Below are 21,484 nucleotides of genomic sequence, written 5' to 3'. Positions count from 1 at the left end.
TTGTCCAATAGATTCACAATATGAACTTTCAAAAACTCCACTGTAAATTACAGGTTAAATATAGTGCAATGATGAACAATGACAAAACTGTGAATGTCCTCACCAGCTGCAGGAAGGCAGCAATTCGGTAGAGCAGGGCACGGTTGCGGATGGGTCTGGCAGTGACAGCGGATGGAGGGCTCTGTGAGACAGGCGCTCCGGAGGAAGGCGCATGGGGTCCAAGGACCACCAGAGCATCTGTGCTGTGGCTGACTGCTGCCTCGTACTCCCGCCTGGCTAACGACCTGCTGGCTTCTTCACATGACTTCTCCGCTCTCCTGTCCGCCATGACTTAGGGAGAAAACATCTGGAACAATAAATAAATAACTAAATCAAGGGGGAAGCAAAGACTGAACATACTTTGTGTGGTAGGTAGGTCTGTGTCCTCACCGATTTCATAGCATATAAGAGTGGTGAATAATGATTAGATACATGGCTGCACAATTATTTTAGGAAATACCGTTCTCGTGATACAATGGTGTTGTTATTCCATTTCCTCTGTTATCAAGGCTGAATGAGCAACAACACTGTAAAATGTATTTTTTTTTTTAATACTTTTGATTTTTAATAGGTTTCACAATTGATTATACAAACATTTCATAACAATTTCACAATGACAAAACAACATATTAACAGTCGGCTATTGTAACATAATCTATCCGATGAATGATATAAACAGAAGTCAGGGATGAACATGAGCAAAAACGTAACAAGTTTTATGAACAGTAATTTATATGACATTTGGAAGGAGCTTAAGATCAATCATTCATCAGATCCATGTAAATTAGGCCATTTCCCCCACCTTCTTACATAGAGATCTGGTTGTAGTCTAAGCATATATGTTAGTCTTTCCATCTTGTGAGTTTCTTCAAGTTTTCTCAGCCAATCTTCCAACGTTGGTGGATCTGGGTGAAGCCATTTTCGGGTAATCATTTTTTTGACAGCAGCTCCCATCATTCTAATTAGATATCTGTCATTTTTTGTAATTTCCTCTGGGAGGTCTCCTAATAATAATGTCGACATGGGTTGCAACAGTTCTAAATCCATAATCCGTTCAATTTCTAGTATGACACTGTTCCAAAATCCACAATTTTTGAGCAGGACCAAAAAATGTGGGTGTGGTTGGCCTCCATGTCCCCACAGTCTCTCCAACACGTAACAGCTCCCGAATTTCTCCTTTGTTGTTTTGGGGTTATGAAAAATCGGACCAAACATTTCCAACAAAATTCCCTCCAATAAGAAGAACAAGAGGTGGACATTGCTGATTTACACATATTTTCCCATTGTTCATCTGAAATATTCTTATCTAGTTCTTTCTCCCATCTTCTTTTAATATAATCTGTTGATTTACGGTTGCCATTCAATAGACCTTGGTAGAGTTTAGAAATAATCGATTTGCATTGATTGTGGTATGTCTGTGTAGCCAAACGCGTTATCTCATTATATTCTGTTATCTTCACCACTTTTGTAAGTAAGCATTGACGTAGCTGTAAGTACCTAAAAAAACCTCTGTTTTCTATATTAAATTTCTGTTGTAAATTTTGGAAACTCGGCATGGCATTCTTATTTAATAATTTACAGTATGCAGTTATACCTTTATAAGACCAGTTTTTAAATGTTGAGTCCATTTGGTTAGGTATGAACTCTGAGTCGAATGCAGCCCATCTTAAAACTCTTATCTGATCCCACATTTTTAATTTTTTCACCACCCCGAACCAAATCAATAATGTAAAAGAAACCAGCGGACTTAAATCTTTTTGACATGCCTCCGCCAATTTATAATCGCCAATCAAAGCTTGTATTGGAATATCTCCGATTTTCCTTTCTATTTCTTTCCATCTAGCCTCATTTGTGTCATCACACCACAGTATAACTGCCCTAAGTTGGGCCGCAAGAGAATAGTCGTGTAGGCTAGGAAGAGAAAGTCCTCCTTTTTCTTTTTTGATCTTCAGTGTACAGTATTTAACTCTAGGTCTGTGACCTTTCCAAATAAATCTGGATATTTGTTTATCCCACTCATGAAACTGCGATTGAGGAATTTTAACAGGTAATGACGTAAATAAATATAATAACCTGGGCAGTATCGAGATCTTTATCACCTCTGTTCTTGCTCTAAGATCTAATATATATGTTGTCCATTGTGTGAGGTCTTCCTTAATCTTCCTATTTACATCGTCATAGTTTTTCCTATATAAATCTCCTAAATTGTGAGTAAGCCATACTCCCAAGTATCTAATTGCTTTCTTAGACCAGTCTACTGTGATTCTATTTTTATTCTCTTTTGAAGGTGTATAGTTAAAAGTCATAATTTGGGTTTTACCTATATTTAGTTTCCTGAGTAACTACTAAATGTGTCTAATAGGTCTAAGAGGGCCCGAATGGATTGTTCTGGATTCGAGAGGTATAAAAGAACATCATCTGCATATAGTGCTATTTTGTGTTCTCTTGAATTTATTTCCAAGCCTTGAATATTGCTATTTCCTCTTATAGCCTGGGCTAGTGGCTCTATATATAAAGCAAATAAAGTAGGAGATAATGGGCAGCCCTGACGAGTGGATCGCTCCAGCTTTATTCGGTCTGTTAAACATCCATTTATCTTTATTCTTGCTGTGGGTGCTGAGTATAATGTTTTGATGCTATTCATTGAGCTTTCAGAAAAACCAAAACGTTTCAGAACTAAGAATAAATATTCCCAGCTAACACAGTCAAAGGCTTTTTCAGTATCTAAACTAACCAGTACTGCTTTCTCTTTTTTTTGCCTGAATGTGGTGAATTATATGTAGAGAGCGTCTTATGTTATCCTGAGTTTGTCGACCAGTAACAAATCCGGTCTGATCTTCTTCAATCAATTCCGAAATAAATAAATTCAGTCTGTTGGATATTATTAGTGCATATAATTTATAATCTTGATTTAAAATTGATATTGGTCTGTAGGAGCTGCACAGTGTTTTGTCCTTGCCTTCCTTAGGTATAACTGTGATAATCGCCTCTGACCATGAAGGTGGTATAGTCATTTTCTTTAGTGTCCAGTTCAGTGATTTTAATAATACCGGTAATAATTCTTCTTCAAACATTTTATACCACTCGGCTGGCAGGCCATCTGTACCTGGTGTTTTATTATTTTTTAGTTTTCTCAACATCATTTTCAGCTCCTTCTTGTCAATTGGTTTAATTAAACTTTCATTCTGCTTTTCTCCAATTGATGGTTAAGTCTAATGAATTTAGAAATGTTTTAACCTCTTCTAAATTTCTTTGTTCGGGCTGTGTATATAAAATTTTGTAAGTTTGAAATGCTTTATCTATTCCTTCAAGGTTGTTTTCTAATTTCCCTGTGCTGGGATCTACTATTGTGTGTATTGACTGTTGCATTTGTTTTTTGCGGATTTTCCTAGCCAGTAATTTTGTTGCCTTTGGTCCTGTTTCGTAGTATGTTTGTTTCAAGAATTTATATTTCTTTTCCTCCTCTTCTTTATGGATATCTGAAATTTTTGTCTTTATCTGTCGAATTAAATCAAGGGTCTGAGTAGATTGATTCCTAATATGTTCACTTTCCAAATTTTTTAATGTGTTTTCCAAATCATTAAGTTGTTTTTCTTTTGCCCTCTTAATAGCTGTACTCAATGATATAAATTTCCCTCTTATAACAGCTTTTAAAGTGTCCCATAAAATATTAGGGTTAACTTGTTCGTTGTCATTTAGCTGTAAAAAAATGTTTTATTTCTGCTTTGACCTCTTTTATAACTTTTTTATTATTTAATAAGCTTGTGTTTAATCTCCATATTGTCTTTTTAGGTCTATTGTCAAGATGAAGCTTTAAATAAATTGGTGAATGATCTGATATATCCCTGGTACCTATATCGCAGCTTTCTATTCTATGTCTATCATTCCTGAATACCAAGAAGAGATCTATCCTTGAGTATACTGCATGAGGGGGGGAAAAGTAGGTAAAATCTTTTTCAAATGGATGTATCTCCCGCCATACATCCAGTAAATGTAAATCGTCCAAGCCCTTCTTTAACAGCTTACCCTGTGGTGTGACTGTCCTCTTATTGTTGGTTGTATCATTTGCATTCAATATTGTGTTAAAGTCACCTGCGCATATTAATATACCTTATGACTCAGAGGATATTATTTCTAGGATTTTACCCAGGAAGTGCCGATCATAGTGTGGTGGAAAATAAACGGAGAGGAGAGTAGTCAATTTATCCTCTATTTTTCCCTGCACCATTATATACCTGCCTTCGCTGTCCCGTTTTTGTTTAATAAATTCGAAATGCAGAGAATTATGTATTAAAACCGCTACCCCTCTTTTGCTCCCTGATTGATAAGAACTGTAGTAAGTGTTTCTAAATCCATATTTTTTTAATTTCTCGTGTTCTGTTTGAGACAAATGAGTTTCCTGGAGGAACATAATTTGAATTTTCTCCTTTTTTATTTTGGACATTACTCTACTCCTCTTAATAGGGTTGTTCATACCATTAATGTTCCATGAAGCTGCTCTAAAATTATTATTAGTCATACCCGTACACCTGTTTACTTACGCCGACTACACAATAAGAACAAAAACCATTTGAACGTGGAACAAGTAAAAGTAAAAAAAAAACAAAAATAAGAATGAAATAAAGACTTCCAACCTTAGGGCCTCGTTCTGCCCTATCCACCCAGTACGTCCTATCCAGTCTTGTAGGAGAGATAATCCCATCCATGATAGGGTCTCCTTTTCCACTTGAAACAGTGTTCCTTCTCCTTTAAGCATAGCAAACAGTTATTTATTTATCCTGATCATCACTAAAACGTTTAGTTGACAGGGGGTCAACGAGACATAGTCTTCTAGTTATAAATATTCAGATGACATTAAGTAGGTCTCATTGTTAAACAGATTATACTTGCTGTCGTTGGAATTCACGGAGTTTCTCTCTGGCGCGATCAATGTGTGAACAGCTCACTTTGTTCCAGTGTGTGTCTCTGGAAAGTCGAGGCCCATCCTCATCTCTCGGGCTTGGCACTTGTACGGAGTATCCCCTTTTCATGTCCTCAGCCGCCTCCGTCGCATCCTTGTACAAACATGGACCTTCTTCCCAGTGGATCCTCATCTTAGCTGGGTACGGTGTTTGAAAACAAATCTTTGCCTCTTTGAGGATCTTCTTGATGTGCTTATATTCTTTAAGCTTGTTGTTTACTTCTGTCGGCAGGTCATGTGCAAATGCGATCCTGTTACCCTCAAAGGTTATCTTTTTTTCCCATGCCGCTTTTAATATCTTCTCTTTCATGCCGTAGGTGAAAAAATTGACCAAGATAGATCTTGTTACTGTATTATCCCGGGGTTTCGGACCTAATGACCGGTGTGCTCTCTGTATCTGTAGATCCAGGTCTTCCTTCAGGGAGAGTTGTTCTTTTAGGAATGCTGTCATGAACGCTAACATAGCACTCCCTTCGCCCCTTCTTTAACACCGTAAATGCAGATATTGTTGCGGCGCGATCTCCCTTCTAAGTCGGTAACTTTGTCCTGAAGTATTTTTTGCTGTTTAAGACAATCGAGCAGTGTGTCCCTCAGATCCATGTTCACTGTCTCGAGATCGTCCACACGTTGTTCCAACTCTGTTAGCCTTGAGCTCTGGTTGCGAATATCTGCGCTCACCTCTTCCAGCTTCTGATTCACTTCAGCCTTGAAGTTACTCAAATCTTGTTTGATATCCCTCTTCATTACGTTAATGTCATTTTGCTTTTCTTTTATATTACCGCATAAATTCTGTAAGGCTTTAGCAGTAGTTAGCTCGCTTCCTTCGTCTGGCTCTACGGCCTGCATCATGCTTATCTGGTCCTCAGCGTTTGAAGAATTAATCTTGTCTTGTCTCGTTTTTTGGACCCCCTTGTCTCTTCTTTGATCTAACTCCACGCATAATATGTCATTATAAACATGTACAAAGTCAATTTATCGAGTTTTGTGGAGTTTTTCTAACATCTGATCAGGACCGTCGACGTTCTAGACCGCCATCTTGAAGCGCTCACCCGGAAGTCCTGTAAAATGTATTTTAACATTAATTTAGCAGCTCATATAAAACCAACTGGTCTTATTTCTGCAAGATGTAATAATTTTCATTTTGCGTACCGAGTTTTCTCTCAGACTTCAGAACTGTGTGGTAATCCTGAGACACTGAGTAATCTGAGGTAAGGTTAAAGAATTTTGAGAGTACTTCTATTACATATGTCACAGAGGTCTAGCATGACGAGTCAACCCTAAATTATATTCACAGCAGGAAAAATTTCAGCAAGCAGTCATAAAATCGTGGGAATGTTCATAATGAAAGCTCAAACACATGAAAATGTGCAAGGTAGATTAAAAGCGATTTTGCACAAGACATGACAGATTAGCTCAGATTGTAATTCTGTTACCGTAGAATTGCCCAAAGGGCATACAAGTCAAGTCCAGTGTTCCTCCAACAATACTACAGGCCTGGCAAGGTGCCAGGCTAACAAGAACCCCCGCCAAGTCAAAAATACTTTGTTAATAATGCAGATGGAAAACAAAATCCAAATATCTACTCATTTCAGGTTCAGGTTAATTTATTCCAGACATGTCAAAAACCACATGAACAAAACATTATAAATATACCCACATCTACAACCCCTGGCAAAAATGATGGAATCACCGGTCTCGGAGGATGTTCATTCAGTTGTTTAATTTTGTAGAAAAAAAAGCAGATCACAGACATGACACAAAACTAAAGTCATTTCAAATGGCAACTTTCTGGTTTTAAGAAACACTATAAGAAATCAGGAAAAATAATTGTGGCAGTCAGTAACAGTTACTATTTTAGACCAAGCAGAGGGAAAAAAATATGGACTCACTCAATTCTGAGGAAAAAATTAGGGAATCATGAAAAATAAAAGAACGCTCCAACACATCACTAGTATTTTGTTGCACCACCTCTGGCTTTTATAACAGCTTGCAGTCTCTGAGGCATGGACTTAGTGAGTGACAAACAGTACTCTTCATCAATCTGGCTCCAACTTTCTCTGATTGCTGTTGCCAGATCAGTTTTGCAGGTTGGAGCCTTGTCATGGACCTTTTTCTTCAACTTCCACCAAAGATTTTCAATTGGATTAAGATCTGGACTATTTGCAGGCCATGACATTGACCCTATGTGTGTTTTTGCAAGGAATGTTTTCACAGTTTTTGATCTATGGCAAGATGCATTATCATCTTGAAAAATGATTTCATCATCCCCAAACATCCTTTCAATTGATAGGATAAGAAAAGTGTCCAAAATATCAACGTAAACTGCATTTATTGATGATGTAATGACAGCCATCTCCCCAGTGCCTTTACCTGACATGCAGCCCCATATCATCAATGACTGTGGAAATTTACATGTTCTCTTCAGGCAGTCATCTTTATAAATCTCATTGGAACGGCACCAAACAAAAGTTCCAGCATCATCACCTTGCCCTATGCAGATTCGAGATTCATCACTGAATATGACTTTCATCCAGTCATCCACAGTCGACGATTGCTTTTCCTTAGCCCATTGTAACATTGTTTTTTTCTGTTTAGGTGTTAATGATGGCTTTCGTTTAGCTTTTCTGTATCTAAATCCCATTTCCTTTAGGCGGTTTCTTACAGTTTGGTCACAGACGTTGACTCCAGGTTCCTCCCATTCGTTCCTCATTTGTTTTGTTGTGCATTTTCGATTTGAGACATATTGCTTTAAGTTTTCTGTCTTGACGCTTTGATGTCTTCCTTGGTCTACCAGTATGTTTGCCTTTAACAACCTTCCCATGTTTGTATTTGGTCCAGAGTTTAGACACAGCTGACTGTGAACAACCAACATCTTTTGCAACATTGGGTGATGATTTACCCTCTTTTAAGAGTATGATAATCCTCTCCTTTGTTTCAACTGACATCTCTCGTGTTGGAGCCATGATTCATGTCAGTCCACTTGGTGCAACAGCTCTCCAAGGTGTGATCACTCCTTTTTAGATGCAGACTAACGAGCAGATCTGATTTGATGCAGGTGTTAGTTTTGGGGATGAAAATGTACAGGGTGATTCCATAATTTATTCCTCAGAATTGAGTGAGTCCATATTTTTTTCCCTCTGCTTGGTCTAAAAAAGTAACCGTTACTGCCACAATTATTTTTCCTGATTTCTTATAGTGTTTCTTAAAGCCAGAAAGTTGCCATTTGAAATGACTTTAGTTTTGTGTCATGTCTGTGATCTGCGTATTTTCTACAAAATTAAACAAATGAATGAACATCCTCCGAGGCTGGTGATTCCGTAATTTTTGCCAGGGGTTGTACATATCTTTAAAACACCAAAGAGATTTAAATATATGTATACATATACACATACATACATACCTACATATAAACATATTTACTTATACACATACTCATAATTTTTTTTCCCATTTCTATTTTCAATGTTTCCTTTTTGTGAATATTTACAAATAAAATAAAGGTAATCAATAGTAAATTAAATAAATATTTTCCTAATGTTTATACCCTGTCTATATACCCAAACTATGCACATATAATATACCTACACACATATATGAATCCAAGTACACCCATTTCAAAATGTCTGAAAAGGGGCAGGAAAAAGTATAACTTATTTAATCCTACCCCTTCTCCAGTGATCATTAATTACCTTCAATACTCATCCTGAGTCCTATAAGTCATGCACTGTTATGCTACAGACATCAGTTTTTTAAAGACAGTTTAAACTAGTCATCCAATTTTATTTGTGTACCATTATACTTATAGTGCTAAATACATTATTAGTGTTCACCTCATATCAACATCTATGTACTTGTTGAAAATAATCAGTCTGAGCTTTTTCTTGAACAGACTCATGCTTGGAGATTGTTTCAGCTCATCATTAAGTTTATTCCAAACTTTCACACCACTAACTGAAATACACATTCTCTTCATAGATGTTCAAACAATTCTGGTTTTGAAGTTAAAGTTTCCCCTGTAATTATAACCCCCCTCTCTATCAGTGAAAAGCTTCTGTAAGTTATCTGGTAGTTATTTGTGTCTGACTTTATACAACCCCTGGCAAAAATGATGGAATCACCGGCCTCGGAGGATGTTCATTCAGTTGTTTAATATTGTAGAAAAAAAGCAGATCACAGACATGACACAAAACTAAAGTCATTTCAAATGGCAACTTTCTGGCTTTAAGAAACACTGTAAGAAATCAGGAAAAATAATTGTGGCAGTCAGTAACGGTTACTTTTTTAGAACAAGCAGAGGGAAAAAAAATATGGAATCACTCAATTCTGAGGAAAAAATTATGGAATCATGAAAAACAAAAGAACGCGCCAACACATCACTTCTATTTTGTTGCACCACCTCTGGCTTTTATAACAGCTTGCAGTCTCTGAGGCATGGACTTAATGAGTGACAAACAGTACTCTTCATCAATCTGGCTCCAACTTTCTCTGATTGCTGTTGCCAGATCAGCTTTGCAGGTTGGAGCCTTGTCATGGACCATTTTCTTCAACTTCCACCAAAGATTTTCAATTGGATTAAGATCCGGACTATTTGCAGGCCATGACATTGACCCTATGTGTCTTTTTGCAAGGAATGTTTTCACAGTTTTTGCTCTATGGCAAGATGCATTATCATCTTGAAAAATTATTTCATCATCCCAAAACATCCTTTCAATTGATGGGATAAGAAAAGTGTCCAAAATATCATCGTAAACTTGTGCATTTATTGATGATGTAATGACAGCCATCTCTCCAGTGCCTTTACCTGACATGCAGCGCCATATCATCATTGATTGTGGAAATTTACATGTTCTCTTCAGGCAGTCATCTTTATAAATCTCATTGGAACGGCACCAAACAAAAGTTCCAGCATCATCACCTTGCCCAATGCAGATTCGAGATTCATCAAATCAAATTTATTTATATAGCGCCAAATCACAACAAACAGTTGCCCCAAGGCACTTTATATTGGAAGACAAAAGCCATACAATAATTACAGAAAAACCCCAACGGTCAAAACGACCCCCTGTGAGCAAGCACTTGGCGACAGTGGGAAGGAAAAACTCCCTTTTAACAGGAAGAAACCTCCAGCAGAACCAGGCTCCGGGAGGGGCAGTCTTGTGCTGGGACTGGTTGGGGCTGAGGGGAGAGAATCAGCAAAAGACATGCTGTGGAAGAGAGCAGAGATCGATCACTAATGATTAAATGCAGAGTGGTGCATACAGAGCAAAAAGAGAAAGAAACACTGAGTGCATCATGGGAACCCCCCAGCAGTCTAAGTCTATAGCAGCATAACTAAGGGATGGTTCAAGGTCACCTGATCCAGCCCTAACTATAAGCTTTAGCAAAAAGGAAAGTTTTAAGCCTAATCTTAAAAGCAGAGAGGGTGTCTGTTTCCCTGATACGAATTGGGAGCTGGTTCCACAGGAGAGGAGCCTGAAAGCTGAAGGCTCTGCCTCCCATTCTACTCTTAAAAACCCTAGGAACTACAAGTAGGCCAGCAGTCTGAGAGCGAAGCGCTCTATTGGGGTGATATGGTACTATGAGGTCCCTAAGATAAGATGGGACCTGATTATTCAAAACCTTATAAGTAAGAAGAATAATTTTAAATTCTATTCTAGAATTAACAGGAAGCCATTGAAGAGAGGCCAATATGGGTGAAATATGCTCTCTCCTCCTAGTCCCCGTCAGTACTCTAGCTGCAGCATTTTGAATTAACTGAAGGCTTTTCAGGGAACTTTTAGGACAACCTTATAATAATGAATTACAATAGTCTAGCCTAGAGGAAATAAATGCATGAATTAGTTTTTCAGCATCACTCTGAGACAAGACCTTTCTAATTTTAGAGATATTGCAAAAAATGCAATAAAGCAGTCCTACATATTTGCTTAATATGCACATTGAAGGACATATCCTGATCAAAAATGACTCCAAGATTTCTCACAGTATTACTAGAGGTCAGGGTAATGCCATCCACAGTAAGGATCTGGTTAGACACCATGTTTCTAAGATTTGTGGGGCCAAGTACAATAACTTCAGTTTTATCTGAATTTAAAAGCAGGAAATTAGAGGTCATCCATGTCTTTATGTCTGAAAGACATTCCTGCAGTTTAACTAATTGGTGTGTGTCCTCTGGCTTCATGGATAGATAAAGCTTGGTATCATCTGCGTAACAATGAAAATTAAAGCAATTCTTTCTAATAATACGAGGTCTGTTAGAAAAGTATCCGACCTTTTAATTTTTTGCAAAAACCATATGGATTTGAATCATGTGTGATTGCATCAGCCAAGCTTGAACCTTCGTGCGCATGCGTGAGTTTTTTCACGCCTGTCATTCGCCTGTGAGCAGGCTTTGTGTGAGCAGTGGTCCACCCCTCTCGTCTGATTTTTATTGCGAATAAAACGTTTGAACGATTTGGAGCTTTGCTGCATCACATTTGTCCAGAAACCGTGAGAGACCTCCAGGTGGACACCATTCGGAAAATTCAGATGGCTTTCAGGGACGATTTTATGGGGATTACACAGATTAAGGAGTGTTACAGCCGGTTTAAAGACCGCCCACAGCGGCTGAGAGCGCGGCGCACTCCGAGCGCCGATCAACAGGCTGAAACCCCGCTGAAACAACCAGATCATTTCCAAAGTGAAGGCTTTGTTGATCCGGGACGTCGTCTGACTTCCACAGAAATGGCAGAAGACGTGGACATCAGCACTTTTTCTGCACATTCCACTGTTACAGGAGTTTTTGTCATGGAAAGAGAAGCGGAGGGATGCGCCACCGAGCCGCTCATGGCGCGGACAAAAGCACCTCCGTGTTGGTCTCACAGGACAGGAAATTCACGCATCGGGACGGAGCCGCATGGCGCAAAGCAACGCCGTGATGAAGCCTCACAGGATATGTCCTGGCATGTCCAGCTCATTCACAATTTCTTGGATAGGCACACGACTGAAAAGCCACCAAAAGCCGTCTGAAAGTCATCTGAAAGCCGTCCTGTGAGACCAACATGGAGGTGCTTTTGTCCCGCGCCATGAGCGGCTCCGTGGCGCATCCCTCCACTTCTCTTTCCATGACAAAAACTCCTGTAATAATGAAATGTGCTGAAAAAGCGGTGATGTCCACGTCTTCTGCCATTTCTGTCGAAGTCAGACGACGTCCCGGATCAACAAAGCCTTCACTTTGGAAATGATCTGGTTGTTTCAGCGGGGTTTCAGCCTGTCGATCAGCGCTCAGAGTGCGCCGCTCTCTCAGACGCTGTGGGCGGTCTTTAAACCAGCTGGAGCACTCCTTAATCTGTGTAATCCCCATAAAATCGTCCCTGAAAGCCATCTGAATTTTCCGAATGGTGTCCACCTGGAGGTCTCTCACAGTTTCTGGAAAAATTTGATGCAGCAAAGCTTCAAATCGTTCAGACATTTTATTCGCAATAAAAATCCGACGAGAGGGGTGGACCACTGCTCACACAAAGCCTGCTCACAGGCGAATGACGCAACCGACAGGCGTGAAAAAACTTACGCATGCGCACGAAGGTTCAAGCTTGGCTGATGCAATCACACGTGATTCAAATCCATATGGTTTTTGCAAAAAATAAAAAGGTCGGATACTTTTCTAACAGACCTCGTACTGCCTAAGGGAAGCATGTATAAAGTGAATAAAATTGGTCCTAGCACAGAACCTTGTGTAACTCCATAATTAACCTTAGTCTGTGAAGAAGACTCCCCATTTACATGAACAAATTGTAATCTATTAGATAAATATGATTCAAACCAGTGCCTTTAATACCTATGGTATGCTCTAATCTCTCTAATCTCTGTAATAAAATTTTATTGTCAACAGTATCAAAAGCAGCACTGAGGTCTAACAGGACAAGCAGAGAGATGAGTCCCCTGTCTGAGGCCATAAGATCATTTGTAACCTTCACTAAAGCTGTTTCTGTACTATGATGAATTCTAAAACCTGACAAACTCTTCAAATAAACCATTCCTCTGCAGATGATCAGTTAGCTGTTTTACAACTACCCTTTCAAGAATTTTTGAGAGAAAAGGAAGGTTGGAGATTGGCCTATAATTAGCTAAGATAGCTAGGTCAAGTGATGGCTTTTTAAGTAATGGTTTAATTACTGCCACCTTAAAAGCCTGTGGTACATAGCCAACTAATAAAGATAGATTGATCATATTTAAGATCGAAGCATTAATTAATGGTAGGGCTTCCTTGAGCAGCCTGGTAGGAATGGGGTCTAATAGACATGTTGATGGTTTGGATGAAGTAACTAATGAAAATAACTCAGACAGAACAATCGGAGAGAAAGAGTCTAACCAAATACCAGCATTACTGAAAGCAGCCAAAGATAACGATATGTCTTTGGGATGGTTATGAGTAATTTTTTCTCTAACAGTTAAAATTTTATTAGCAAAGAAAGTCATGAAGTCATTACTAGTTAAAGTTAAAGGAATACTCGGCTCAACAGAGCTCTGACTCTGTCAGCCTGGCTACAGTGCTAAAAAGAAACCTGGGGTTGTTCTTATTTTCTTCAATTAGTGATGAGTAGTAAGATGTCCTAGCTTTATTTATTTACACCCCAAATAGAGTGCATCCGGAAAGCATTCACAGCCTTCACTTTTTCCACATTTTGTTCTGTTACAGATTTATTCCAAAACAGAGTAAATTCATTTTTCCCCCCTCACTGAGAAGCACCCTGACATAGAGTACATGCATATACCACCCACAGGTGCAGATTCAGGCCCACCACAAAGACTATAACAACTTGGCCTGCGAATGCACTCAGTGGCCTTCAGGACCTGGAAGACCAGCCAGGTCCTCTCATTCCTCAAAGTCCGTGACATTGCATTTAGGCGACAGGGCTCTTTACAGTGACCTAAAAAAATGAATTAAAAAAGCCAAAGTGGACTATAAAAGGATGACAGAGTCCCACCCCGCCAGTAATAGACCATGGGAGGTGTGGCAGGGTCTACAGAGCATCAACAATTACAGAGGCTGTGATGTGACTTCAGGAGACCTGCTCCTTTGCGCGATATGATTCACCACAGCGACACTCATCTGCTCCAGCCCTGCTCCCACCCCCACCGGTTTCCATCCCCCCCCCCACTCACTTGTGGGAAGCACTTTGTGAGGCGCGTCCTCTTGGCAGCAATCCCCAGGAAGGCTACTGGCCCAGACGGAGTACCTGGCAAGGTGCTCAGAGCTTGTGCCCACCAGCTGTCTGGCATGTTCTGCAGGATTTTTCATCTCTCCCTGGCCCAAGCAGTCATCCCCACCTGCCTGAAATCTGTTACAATCATCCCCGTACCTAAAAACTCACCCACAACCAGCCTCAATGACTACAGTCCTATTGCGCTTACACCTGAAATAATGAAGTGCTTCGAGAGACTGGTTTTCCAGCACAAAGACCCCCACACACACACATTCCACTCCCACCAATTTGCATACTGGGCAAACAGAGCGACAGAGGACGTCATTACCATAGCACTGTGCTGAGTCACGTGGAACAACAGAGCAACGCCAGGATGCTCTTTGTGGATTACAGTTCGGCATTCAATATGATCATTCCGGGCTGGGCGATAAGGCCAAAAAATAAAATCTCGATTTCCAAATTTTTTTTACTATTTTTTTTTTTTTTTTTTTACAATAAGTACAAATGACAGTGATAACGCAAAACCACTTTTGCTTTTATTTGATCAAAAACTTAAAAGTAATCCCTACTTACGTCCTGGAAGTGCCAGCTGTTCTTGTGTTTTAAAAAACACACTTGGGTAAATGATTCCACCACAGTAAGCTGCTTTTTAGCAGGAGTTTGTTTGTTGTAGCAGTCTTGTTCCCCGCACAAAAACCTGGCATACACCTGTCTCCATGTCCACGTGCAGATGTATCAAAAGTGACTTGATGTGCGGTGCGTCACACAAAAATCCTGGCTGACATAAGCATGTTACTACATCTATTGTGCCATCTCCAACATATACAGGTGACGCAGGGAATCGTCAATAGTGTGAAAACAGAGTGACGTGCACATCAGAGACACACTGATGAACATTTAACACACCCACGTGTTTGCAATTATATGGATGGATATAAAAGCACGCACAAAGTGATGCGTAAAATAACACTAACAGTGGCTGTGTTAGCGTTGTTAGAGGACCTTGGAAATGGTGCAATCAGACGTGAGCATGGACTCGGAGAATATTTACTTCCAAATGAGGGTAATTGGCTCTGAAACCAATTTCGATTACCAAAGCCACTGTGACTGGAGTTGCGCAGTGGTCTTAGAGCAATATGGCGAGGAGCCAGGGGTTGTCTGTGCCCACACAGGTGTTGACCACGCTGGGCATCCTGGCATCATGGGCATTCCAGCGTGAACTGGCTGATCGGTCAGGCTTGTACCAGTCAACCTTGCGCCAAGCCACCAGCTGTGTGGAACGCAATCATCTGAATGTCATCCAGGTACATTCCAACATTCAACAGTGCATTTTGCAGTGAGAGTCGGTTTCCAAAATGTAATCGGAGCTATTAACTGCAAACATTTTGCTACAAAGATGCCATAACATGATGAATTTGTTTTTGTTAACATGAAAATTCATATCGCGGTATAAAATTAATCCCTTCACAGTAACAGTATATATCACGATATAAACTTAAGTATAAAAATTTTTATGTAAGTGTTTCTGAAGGGATCCATTAGCAATAACAAAAAACAGATATAATGTAATTTTGAGATCAAGTGCAGATGTCAAAACAACAGCTACAATTTGCCAGAAAGTACATCTAAGATGGAAGCCTAGATTTGGTGTTTTGGTGAAAGAATTAATTTATTGTTGGGTCAGTGGCTGAAGTTTCATCTCCTGAACACTACATGGCACACCCACTGTGAATACATGAAGCATTTTCAGGATGGTCACAGAGCGCTTTTCCTCATTTACAAAACTAAACATGAAACACACACAAAAAAAAATTAATAAGTACAGAATTTACTCATATGAAGTTAGTCTGGGTAAACTGTTGTTCACTGACTGATTTAGTCTTTCTGCTCCAGGTAAAAAATCCTTGCATTATTTAATGTGGCACTTACTCAAATGTTTGATTCAGGTCAAGACGGAGTCGTCCGCCTCCACAGGGAGTGTCCCCTGAAATAAACAAACAACGGCTTACATAAAATGTACCGCAGCCCAGGGATGCCACGTCTCTCTGCTGTTCAGGGATTAAAGCTACTATATGTAAATTTTTGAACACAGCAGCAAACACGATATTAATCAGGTATTAATGCGTTTTTAATCAGGGTATAACGATACATGTATGTGTATTGAACTGTTTCAGTATGGGACGTTCGGTTCAGTACAGGGCTGTGCACGGGTGAGTTTGCGTTGCGTGTGCTTACCGTAATTTCTGGACTATAGAGCGCACCTGAATATTAGCTGCACCCACAAATTAAAAAAAAAAAAAAGAAATTGTACATAAATACGCTGCAGTTGTCTATAAGCCGCGGGTCTCCACGTTGTAACATGAGATATTTATACAGAAAGATGTTAGAAAGATCTTTAAACTTTTAATTAAATATGTACCATAATTGCTTTTTTCCCTGAAGTGTTACACGTAAATATTGACCCACATGTCATCCAGCGTACGCACATGGTGTCCCCGCTCCACATGGAGAACTGAGTAACTTTATAACTTTTTCTTGAGATTTCATCGCGTGTGCAGCCAGAATCACAAATGAGACGTTACTGAGGCGCTGTGACTTTTTTAACTTGTTGCACCATGACAGAGAACCGGTGTGGAAGGGGAGAGAAGACTCCACTCTGCTAACTGACCTGACGGTGCAAAATGTCGCAGAGCGACTTTTCTTCACTAAAACACACAGGTAAGACCTTATATTTACACTGTGTGTGTGTGTGTGTGTGTGTGTGTGTGTGTGTGTGTGTGTGTGTGTGTGTGAATTCACACCGCATGAGGAGAGCATCTTTCATGAAATTAACTGACAGCATCAGCTGACATATTTGTTGTTTATGTGAGAACATTTTATTAAACTTATTACCAGGCAGCACTTTGCAATTATTTTATTTTCCTGTTTGTATAATGTTACAAAAAAATGTTGGTTGAAACAACAAGCAAATTTAGGTTTTGCATGTTGTTCCCATACTGTACCGAAAATGAATCGAACCGTGACCTCAAAACCGAGGTACGTATTGAACCGTGATTTTTGTGTATCGTTACACCCCTAGTTTTTAACATTTTAAAGTTTATGACTGATATATATAAGGTTACGTCCAATCCGGTATCCGGATCGGCTTCCAATACAGATGTAATTGACGTATCGGAAAATACCTATGCAACCCGCAAAGTTTTCTGATACTGGAAAACTCTGAACTCTATGAACCACTGTGAATCCTCTCTCAACTGCTGTTGCTGCTCTCTGCTTTGTTTGCTGCTGAGGCGAGGAGGGGAGGAGGAAGTTTTCTGGAGCTGAGCTGTTTGAGAGAGCTCTCTTCCGCAGTGCTCGAAGCTGAGGGTAACGGCAAATTTTCCACCCGGCTCTCGGGTTCAAATTGTCTGTTCGTCGAGCAGAGATTTTCCAAAAAAAAAATGAACTGAATTATTTCTGAAAAGTTACCCGCTTCAACGTCCCGAGGCTGTGAAACACCCGCTCAGCACGCACCTGAGGAGGGGAAGCTGAACATAGATTCTGTCCGCTAAAAGGGAAAAAATATCCATTATAATCCTTCAGTATTATTTCTGAGTTTGTCGCGAGAGCATCGCTGGTGACATTTAGAAATGTATGGCTTATTTTACAGTTGAAAGGCTTCGTGTTTCTAAAAAGGTCCAAGTGTGTTTAGCAGGAAAACAGCGAGAGAGAGAGCGATAGTGACGGAGCGAACAAGAGGACTTAATTTTTCATTTTTAAGCTTCACACTTGCTTTGACAAAGCACTTGGCAATAAATCTGATTCCGATTTGACAATCAAATCAGTCCAGATTTAGCTCTTGTTCAAACAAGACAATTAGGGGTTATATTGCTTTTATTTTTTAATAAGTATGCAATTCCACTCAAAAATGTTGAAAAAAAAAAAACTAAACTGTCAACATGACAGAAAAACTGCCTGGACTCTTACTGGACTAAAGGTACAGTGTGTCATTTTTAAAGAAGAGAGCAAATGCTATGTCCATCAAATATTAATGTGTTTTTAAACTTTTTAATGTTATTTATTTTCTTAACATAGACAGAAAAATACAAAAAAGAACTTTGATATTACAACATAAGTGTAATTCTTCTATTATTCTTGCTTTCAATGCATCTAAAACCATCGAAGTTTGAATTTTTACCACCCACACAGGAGAGAAGCAATTTATGAAAAAGTGTAATTTCAGTACTTCCACTGTAGCATTCCCCCGGACACACCTAGGTGACACGCCATTGGCACGTGTATTGTGTGCCTTTGGCACGCTTCACGCGGCTCGTGCCTGTAGCGCTCGCTTGTCCAGACAACCAGCTTTTCCTATAGGACAAGTAAACTGCCAGGGTTTACTTGTCCTATGGACAAGTACACTAAAAAGCTTAATGTCAATGCCTGAGTAAGTCTCTGTCTATCAAAGGCAGAATAACTTAGCATACTGCACCCTATCAAATGCTTTGGTTGTGTCGAGATAGCAAGAAAATACATCTGAACTAGGCATGTGGAGATTAACCGATATAAATCGGTATCTAGATACTGTGCATCAATTCATTCAATGTGCATCGACTCAACTGTCGGGTGAAATCGTGATGCATCGCTCGCTGCCTGCTTACATCTTTTTTTTCGAGGCACACTGAATGCACCACAGATGGAAGCCAGAAAGCACATTTCTACCACAACAAACATGATGAAATCAAAGCCTTTTTGCTTAATGATTCCGTTATTGGTCCTTCAGTTTGGGACACCGGAGTAGCTATGGTTTGTGAGGGTGTTTATTGGGAAAATGATCATTTCTCTATGTTCATTGCAGACTGCAGCGGGTCTGCTTGAAGCAACAAAGAAGCTCTTCAACCTGCTGTTCGCTGGTTCTCTGAAGTGGCAAGTCTGCAATTTCTTCATTAACCCCTCTCAAAGCCATTCAAAGATGTCAACCTTGAGTCACCTTTGTGTGGATTAAAGTCCCGAACTGGGACTCTTGTCTTGTTGCAGGCAAGAAACGAGAATCGTCCTCCATTCCACACCGGAGTTTTATGCAATGGTTATCTGGCATGAGCACCAGCCGATGTGTAACCCTGGTTAAAATTTCCAGTGTTTATGTATAATTAAAAATATAAATATATTCAATAGTAATTAATTATTGCTATATTATTTCTATCTTCACTAATATTAATCATTCTTTATAAAAATAATTATAAACATCATATTAATAACACCCTACCTACATGCTCATGCAGCGTCAGTCACATGACCACGCTTGACCAACTGCGCGTTGCACAGCCTGTACTTAAGCTGCCCCTCACAAGCTTCCCATCAGATGTGTGGGGGGAGGCCGGGTCGACAGCTTGTACAGGTGAGTGTATGAAGATTTTTCCAAACTTTTAACTATTGCGCTTTGTTTTAGACCTTCTGCTAAAACCTGGTTATTGTAATGTTTTCGACGTGTCTACTGCGCTGCAGAGAGTCTGTGCTGCCATCGTGTGTGGTTTGCCTGAGGAACTGGTGAGTGTTGAATGAATGTGACGTTAGCATGCTAAGCTAGCGGCACCTAGCATTAGCATCGGGAGCTACAAACAACAGAGTCATTTCTCTTGTGCTTTATTTGTGAAGTCTACAATTTGGCTTTATATTGTGTGGTATATTTTGCACAAGTTAAAGGGTGTTAATATGCGTCAGAGTTGAAACAGCACTGTGAATTATTTATTAAATGTTACATGCAAAAAGGACGCAGGTTGTATTTATAGCATTCAGGCTATCTATTGAATGTTGTTACATTGGTAGATTATTCATTTACTTTTCTTTGTAATTTGAAATTTATTGAATGTGTACACTAAAGATGGAATTACTTAATATGTTGTGGGAAGCTAAGGTTAAACAGCCTGCTATGACCATAAATAATTTTTACTGGTCCTGGTTACATACACAGGCCAGGCGGTTCTCTTTGGAGAAGGATGGCGAGCTGAAGAAACAACGGCTGGGAGCCTAGGACCTCTTACCAAGCAGAATCTTTGCCAATAGCCTGGTAAGGGTTGTCATAGCCACACAGACACACACACTATTCTCAACCCATCTGAGTGCTTATCCATGCACAACCTTTCCCTGTGGACAACAACATGGACAATTTATAAACTCAACTTCCTCACTTAACCCCCGTGGGTATGCACTAGGATGGACTTGTAGAGAGCTTCTGGGATTATTATTTTGTGTGTGACCATTCAATGTAGCTTGGTATCATGTTTGACTCTTGAAATACTTAAAGTGCACTTAGATCATAAAACCGGTTCAGCTTCTGCAGTTGTAAATTTTTTTTTTTTTTCCCTCCCTCTAATGTTTTGTAAATATTATTTTTCATAATACATGGTACTTGCACCAATCTAAATTATTTGTGTATTGTCTTTAATCACTGTTCACCAGCTACCAAAGTCAAACTTAGTCTTCTGATAGCCCAACTTCATCTTTGTGTCAAACCATATATTAATAACCCATTAATATTATCTAGCGAGTCCTAAGCACCCGCTACAGATGCATAAACTGAAGTTGTCCATCAGGTAATGGAAATAATAATCATCATCATCATCATAATATCCTCTGTTTTGTGAGACTAAGTGCAGAGCTCCAAAGAGCCATGCAGATTTCGGTTGGAATTAATAACGTCAGAGTGAATCGCCATTTTAATTCAAATGACACCTCCTTCCAAATGTTATAATACAAACAATAAACTGCAACTGACCAAAACTGCTGTTTTTCCCCAAAATGAGACGTCCTTCATATTTTATGAATTACATCCTAACGTGCAGCACAGCCAGCTGCAAGAGTTCAGCTCAGGTCTATGGAGTTACATTTGTGTCATTAATATCTGAAAGGAAATGCTTTTAACAAAAACTACCAATTTTGTTTATTTCTATCCAGAGATCAAGGATCCACCATGTACATCAAGGATCCAGTGACCATCTACAGATTTTATTGATTTTTATTTATCTATGTCCAGAGGTCAAAGATCCAGTGACCAATTTCATATTTATTTATTTTAAGACTCAATAAAATGTTGCTGACATAGAAAACCTGTAGGCCTAAAGCCTACTTTTAGTACACAGAAAATTCACAAGAGGTATTGATAAGGGAAGCGATAAAGAATCAGACTGATAAGTAGAATCGATAATGACATCGATATTGATAAAAACTTATCAATACCCATCCCTAATCATATCGCACCAAACTGCATCATATCGCATTGTGAGGAATTGAATCGCCATCAAATACATAACAAATCGCATCGAAT

General features: G+C 39.4%; 1 protein-coding gene across 1 annotated transcript in view; it reads right to left on the bottom strand.

Moving 5' to 3' along the window:
- helz (helicase with zinc finger) overlaps positions 1-21,484 on the bottom strand; it is a 155,353-nt gene that overhangs the window by 129,322 nt on the left and 4,547 nt on the right. Inside the window, exon 2 of the mRNA XM_034188104.1 lies at positions 104-346. Within this exon, the coding sequence (XP_034043995.1) occupies positions 104-328 (225 nt within the window). The 5' untranslated portion in view covers positions 329-346. The remainder of the gene's footprint in view (positions 1-103; positions 347-21,484) is intronic.

This window comes from Thalassophryne amazonica, chromosome 15 (assembly GCF_902500255.1).
Source record: "Thalassophryne amazonica chromosome 15, fThaAma1.1, whole genome shotgun sequence".
In the NCBI taxonomy this organism is placed as follows: Eukaryota; Metazoa; Chordata; class Actinopteri; order Batrachoidiformes; family Batrachoididae; genus Thalassophryne; species Thalassophryne amazonica.
This window is presented reverse-complemented; position numbering and strand designations above follow the sequence as displayed.